At 42.2% G+C, this 7,200-nt stretch overlaps 1 protein-coding gene across 5 annotated transcripts in view; it reads right to left on the bottom strand.

Moving 5' to 3' along the window:
• The window catches only part of RUFY2 (RUN and FYVE domain containing 2), a 60,349-nt gene that overhangs the window by 44,315 nt on the left and 8,834 nt on the right, over positions 1-7,200 (bottom strand). For all 5 annotated transcript variants that reach the window (XM_019507865.1, XM_019507862.1, XM_019507863.1 and 2 more), the window contains exon 6: positions 5,526-5,587. In XM_019507865.1, coding sequence (XP_019363410.1) covers positions 5,526-5,587 — 62 coding nt within the window. The remainder of the gene's footprint in view (positions 1-5,525; positions 5,588-7,200) is intronic.

The following is a 7,200-nucleotide window of genomic DNA, read 5'->3' as shown; positions in this document are numbered from 1 at the left end:
CTGTTCCTCCCCTCCCTCCACCACCACCACATTGGCCCGGGCCCACTGCTCCCCCCTCCACATCAGGAGGGAGAAGCATGGGAGAGAGAGGGGGAGAGGCCAGCAGCATTTCTGTATTTGCCACCTGTAGGGAGCAAGGGAGGGGGGGCCAGGCTCCCCCATGCCTTACCAACCCCACTCCCCCCGTGCTGCCACTGCCACCTCTCAGAAGCAAGGGGGGGCTGGCGTCACACACCCTCTGTTCCATCTGCTTCATTAGCGCCACCTCCAGGAAGCAGGGCAGGGGGAGCACAGCTGGCCTTGCCTCCCCCCTCCCTTGTGTCCCTACCATCCTATCCAAATGCTGTATTCACACTCTGATTGGTTGCTTCTGTCAGCCAATCAGACTGCGAATAAAGCATTATGGACAAACAGTCAGACTAAGGCTTTTATAATATTAGAATAATATCTGGCCTTAGTAAACATTGCTAAGTTGTCTGTGTCTTCTTATAGTTCTGTGCAAGACAATAAATGATGGACTAGCCATTTGTTGAAAATGGTTTAATATTTTTAATACAATTGTTTTATTAAGATTTCAAAAGTGGGCTAGCCTAATTAAGCCAACTTTAATGGCTCCAGCTGCAGGGAGAAAGAGCAGGAGTGCCCTCATCAGCCGCCTCCCATGAGAGATGCTGCTGCTACAGGCAGAGGTGTTAGCACAGCCAACAGCCATGCATTTAATCCTCTTACCTGCCCCCAGAGCCTCTTTTCTTACTACAGAATTAACGGTTTCATGTCCTCACTTGACACACAAATCAGCAGCAGCTACTGTGTTAACCCCATAGCTGTCGACAAATACTACCCACAACTGGCCCAAGGCACAAACCCTACCATGTATGCCTCTGGACATCATCATCACCTCAAAGAACCAGTTATATTGCAAGCCCCTCATCTTACATTCACATACCAGGAAACCTCATTAAATACATTTTCTATATCATTAAACTGCTGCCAAAGCAGCGTGTGTTTAGTTATGGAAACCAACTATGAAGCTGATTAACTGCAGCTAACACTGAGCACAACTATAAAATACATGGCCTACATTGAACAAACATGCTGATGATGGGAAACTTTTTTTGTTGGACCCTTAAAAAAAAAAAAGGGTGGGTGTTCCCTCTCCCTGCAATGAACTGGCAACAGGCCAGAGCCCAAGCTAGCCCTGACACCCTCTCCTTGATGCTATACATGCTTGATCTTAGCCAAAAGGCTGAGATGCTGCTGGGAACCTACCACATTTTTTGGGGGTGGTTCTTTTTATTTCAAGGGCTAAATTGGTTCCAAATTTTACTGGGCAAGGCCCAATAGTCAAGTTCCAAGTTTTGACTGAGCAGAGCTCCATCATGCAAGTCTGTGGCTCAACCATCAGTCAAGTACCTTTCCCAGGGTCAACAGTCCAGGGCTTCAGATACTTCCCAAATCTATGGCAGACCTCCTACGTGCAAGTCCAGGACCCCTGAGGTTCAGATGCCCCCTAGTCTTGCTTGCTCTAAGCAAAAAAGCCAGGGAACAAGCCAGGGGGAAAGCAAGAAAGCACCCAAAATTGCCACAAAATTGTGCAGTTGAGTTTGAGGAAACTCGCAGGAGTCAGCAAGCCTGGAGTGCAAAGGGTAGGCCTGGGAAAACCACCAGTGACTATGAGATTTCCACTACCACAAAAACAGGTTAATGCAGGCCATCTCAATAAGATACATAGTAGTGCCAATTAAGAACAGTTCCCCTCAGCATCAAGTCAGGTGAGCCATTACACTGCATACATGTCAATTTCTTCAATTCTTTTCACTCCCACAGCTGAGCTATGCCTCTCTTTCCCATTTCCAACAAGTCCTGTCTCTTCACCAGCCTTAAATGTCTAGCAAACATTACCAAATAGGGCCCTAAACAGTTCACTCAGAGTCCCTCTGCTGGTCCTTCTCTCAGCCTGTCATATATGATTAGTGTGGCCCCACCCCCCAGGAGGTGAAGCCAGACCAGGCTGCCTTGTACCTCATCTGCGTATAATTTTTTGGAGCATCCCAGAACCCTTGACAAGGACACCTGGTTCCAATTGAGTTGGGACTAATTAATTAGCCTATGGATCCTTTGTGGGGGGCCAGCGAGGTATCTGGAATACACACATACTGAGCAGTGCTGAGGTGTGAAATCACCATGGCTTGAAATGCTATCGACTCTGTTGGGGCACAGCCCAACAAACTATATGGTAAATCATGAGCCTTTTGGGCTTTAGACTAACATCGTGCTTAGTTTGTACTACAAGGTGACAAAAGAAGATAACAGAGAAGATGGAGGACACATGGAAAAGAAAAGACTGGCACAAACTGTTCAGAAATGAGGCCCCCCAGAAAATACATCAACAACAATGGAGAGGACAATGATACAACAGATAGCAACAAAGACGGGGTGAGTCATGAGCACAGTGTAGACTAAGGATTGGGGAGGGAAATGGAAGGGTAGTGAGAGGTGGATAGAGAAGGGGATGGTAGATGGAATGGAACTGTTCCCATTATTGTAACAGTTCAAGAAGATGGCAACAGGAGTGCAGAAACATGGGAGTGAAGTCTGGTTACTGTAACAGAGATGATGATGCAACTGTAGAGGTGTGCTTTAGACTGTCAAGTGAATCATATCAGTCACGAGACAGGTCCATGAAAGTATAGGTCTTATATATTTGTATTATATATACATACATGCATGCATACACACACACACACACACACACACACACATATATTTACACATATAACTGCATGTATCTGTGTGTGTATATTTTTTTTTGAAAAAACAAGTTTGTATTGTATTTCTCTTCTCTGCCTTCTAGCTGAGATCAGGGAAGACAGGGGGCATCTGGACCCCAATGCCTCCAGGCCTAACGCTTGCACATAGGATGCCAGCCTGGATTTGCGGAGTATCTGAAACCCCAGACCAATGGGTCTGGAAGGCAGGATACTTGTCCAGTGGTAGAGCTACACAGACTTCATGACTGAGCTCTGCTCAGTTAAATTTTGGAACTTGACTACTGGGCATTGCCCAACTGAATCTGGAACTGGTTTGGCCTTGATAAAGGTTAAAAAAAAAAGTTTGTACCATATAGGTGCCAAAGTGCTCCTTAAAAGTGTGCTTATGGAGTATCTGTGCTAAAACATGCAGAAGTTTCAAGACGGTAATATACATTAATTCTGGATGCACTAAATCTGTGGATACTATATGCAACTTACTACAGGCATATTTACTTTCAAGGTCAGTATTTTCAAATTTGCTTTTCACATCCACATTCTCAGGGAAAGAAGGATCTGACAGTAAGTGGGGGGAGGGGCTGCAAGGGGAAGAAGCTGAGAAGAGGTAGAAAGTTGGGAGGAGGCAGACAGAAAGGGGGCTACATGACTCCCTAGATTTATTTTCCTCGCTGTAGCAATGGGAGGGAGACAAATTCAAGGCAAACCTCCAGTAATTAGATTCTACACTTGGAAAATTATAACAAATTTATACATTTTCCATACATAGAATCTAATTTTTTAGAAGGGGTCATCTTTGTATTTGAGTAAGTATAGTAACTGTTCCTTATTCTCTGAACATGAGTCAGTGCCAAGCAAAATCCCCACAGAACAGTAAGAATAAGAGTTCCAGTTTCATCGGTTGAACATCATTTGTAATAACTGAGCCTCAAATTTAGCATTTGATACAGCAACTAAATCCAAAGGCACAGGGCTTATTCGGATCAAATTACTCCCTCTTGCCAACTTGCAATGTGTGTGAAGCATTGTCACCTGAACATTGCTGGAGAGAGCTTTGATGTTCTATAGCAGTGTTTCTCAACCTGTGGGTCATGACCTAAAAATGGGTCGCAAGAATATATGAAAGGGTCATGAACAAACTTTATAAATGGATTATTCTTTAAAGGAGAAAAACATGGAAAACAGTGGCTTTTCCCTTGTAGGCTAGCAAAGTTCCAGCCTACAAGGGACTGCTTGGGGTCCCCCATGACTCACACATACCCCCCTGCCCCAAACATCCACCCTCTACCCCACACACTGGGGGGCTGGGGCCTGGGGCAGAGGCAGTAGGTCTGGACTGGCTATTGATGTTTACAAATGGGTCCTGGTACAAAAAAGGTTCAGAACCACTGTTCCATAGCACAGGTACAGCAGCTAAACAGTAACACAGAATGATGCAAGCTATTTCAAGACTCTCCGAGATGAGATAAAGTAACTGCAAACACCTGGCTACAGCCAGGGGATGAAGATGGAAGAAAAACAGTCTATATGGTTTAGTTCTTTTAATGTAATAACACAGAGTTCTGTGTTTTCAAAAGATCTTTTCCACAGAACACAGTTGATGAATTGATTGAAGGTGAAATTCTGAATCAACTGGAGTATGAATGTTGGATGAGGTCCACCAACACTTTGTCCCATTCATTTAAAGAGAGGGTCTTATGATAGTATACTGTACCTCCCAAGGCATCCCAGAAGTGGGCAGCCCTGAGGATCATCTCATAGTGACAGCTGTGTCCGTTTACCTTGTAGCATGTCCAATGCTTCCATAGGTGCCAAAGTACTGCTCTGGCAAGCATCTGTCCTCCTCTACAATTTACTTCAGCTTTCTCTGGCTTCCTGAGAAAGGCGTTATGCTCTCCCACAGGGCCTGACAATGTGCTACCTGTAGCTGCAGTAAGACTAACTCATAAGACTAACATGTGAGCAGATCCATCTTCCAGGATACACTGTCCTTAGGCACGCCCTTTTACAGACTTGGATTTTTTTTAGCATCACTGAAACTACCAACAACCCATAATTTAGTCAGTACTGAAGTGCTTGAATTTTTCCAAGGGTATTGGATAGCATTTCCCCATCTTTTCAGAGGCCAACTGAATGCAGAACAGGGTTTGCCAAAGGGCTGTGGCCAGTTCTTGTATATACTCACATATGGGAAAAGCAAATCCTGCTTTTTGTGGCTGAGTCTGCCCTGGCAGTAATTATCATTTGGTTCGTCTTGCTGTAAGGCAGGGAGAGTGGAAGAACATACAAGAAAATATAATGGGAGTGGATTTTTATTTCTTTTGAACATCCAAATTAAAAGAATTAACAAATAAGGAAAGCAAAGAATTACTAACAAAAATTGCATTTAGATGGAAAGATGTGTGAAAGAGTCACAGCTACTCCATTCTTTGGAGCATTGGCACGAGAGTGCAAGGCAGCATAAAGAGCATGTGAGGCTCTGATGGACAGTGCTAAAAATATCCAATCCCATAAGGCAAACACACATACAAGACCCACACAGATACATATGTAAAAAGCATCACCAGTTTTAAAATCATTTTATTCACTGACATAGCATGGATTAGCCACAAAAAAACATTATGAATAAAGGTTGGCACTATAAGCCCACTTTAGGAATCTTAATAAATAAAATAATTGTAATAGAAGTAACTAGACCATTTTCAACAAATCATTTAAGTCAATATACAAAATCTAAAGTGTTCTGATAAAACATACCTTTCTTTACTGCCAATATCATCATCATTCTTTAAATACATAGAGAAATCAATCACACCAACCTAGAGAGAATAAAATGTATTCATATTTTAGAAAATCAGAGTATTATTGAACAATTAATGTTATTATTCCTTTTTAAAATATTTAACTATCAAAATCAGATTCTCTAAGAGTGATCTAGTCCTGACACTTTCTTTGGAGTGTGTAAATCTGAATGTTAACATTTTTTACTCTGCATTTAAGATTTTTTTGTAAAGCTAATATACACAATCAATTTAAAACCAAGCTACCTTAGAAGCAAAATGAAAATATGCAAAAAACCTTTTCAGTTCTTGGAAGAGAAGTCTTCTTGCATTTAACTGAGTTCATCCCAGCAGGAATAGAGGAAGCATAATTTTATTTTTAAAATTCCTTTGAATACAGGGTAATCCTACTCATCCTATGTAAAAAAAAGATTTATAATGTTTCTGCCAGTAAACATTAAACACTTCTCTCCTTCCACTTCTGCAACATTCCTTGCCAAATAACGCTGCTTCTCTACCTTCATTGATTCCCACACTCAAATCTCAACAATTTATTTATACCTTTTACTTCTAAAAGCTGTCTCCCTTTCTTCAAACAATATGATCATGTACTGATCTTTACCATATTCAAAGAAAAACAACATCTTATCACTGTATTTACTACCTCATTTCCCTTGTTTCCTTCATCTCTATGCAAAATCTAAACTAACCCAATGTGACATTTACAATATTTGCCTTGAATTCCTCTCTTCTCCTTTCTTTCTTGATCCTCTTCAACTGAGACTACTGTTTTCTCTGCATAACCACAGCTTGAGGCCTCTTGTGTACCCTCATCATTTGTGAGCCTCTTGATACTTCTGACACTGCTGAGCACACATAATTTCTTAAAACCTACGTTTTCCTTGAGTTACACAACACTGGTCTGTCCTGTTCTCCTCTTAATAGTCTAGATGTTCCATGAGTCTTTTGACAGATTCACATCTTTCCCACTCTTCAACACTGTTCTCTCACAATTTTGATCTTTACAATGTTGACTATCTTTCCATTCTGGATCTGTCTCCCTAGATCCACTTGGATTTGCATCCTATACCCTAGTGTGACTGCTTTTCCCTATAACTTAGTATAGTCAACAAACTTGGCCAGCGTACTTTCCACACCCTCACCTAAATCATTGATAATGATGTTGAACAGAGCAAAGCCAAAAACTAAATCCTGTGGTACACCACTGGCCACCTCCTGCCAAGGTGATACAGTCCCATCCACTAAAACTCTCTAGGTTTGACCTCTTACCCAGTTCCCAACCACTTGATCATGGACTCTGCCAGCCCACAATTCCAGTTTTTTTTATAAGAGAATCATGGCAGATGATATCAAACGCCTTTCTAAAACCCAAGTATGACATCAATTGCATCTCCCACATCCAAGTCTGACATTACTTGAGCATAGAAGGAAACGAGGTTTGTCAGACATGACCTGCCCACAACAAAACCATGTTGGATATCCTTTAGCATCATGTCTTCTGTCAGTCTATCACTAATGAACTTCTAAGATTCATAGTTTCATAGACATTTTAGCTGGAACAGACCCTGGAGGATCATCGAGTCTAGCCCCCTGCCCCTGGGGCAGGAAGTCAGCAGGGTTCATAGGATCCC

Source organism: Gavialis gangeticus, unplaced genomic scaffold (genome assembly GCF_001723915.1).
Source record: "Gavialis gangeticus isolate Ggan-Ray unplaced genomic scaffold, GavGan_comp1, whole genome shotgun sequence".
In the NCBI taxonomy this organism is placed as follows: domain Eukaryota; kingdom Metazoa; phylum Chordata; order Crocodylia; family Gavialidae; genus Gavialis; species Gavialis gangeticus.
This window is presented reverse-complemented; position numbering and strand designations above follow the sequence as displayed.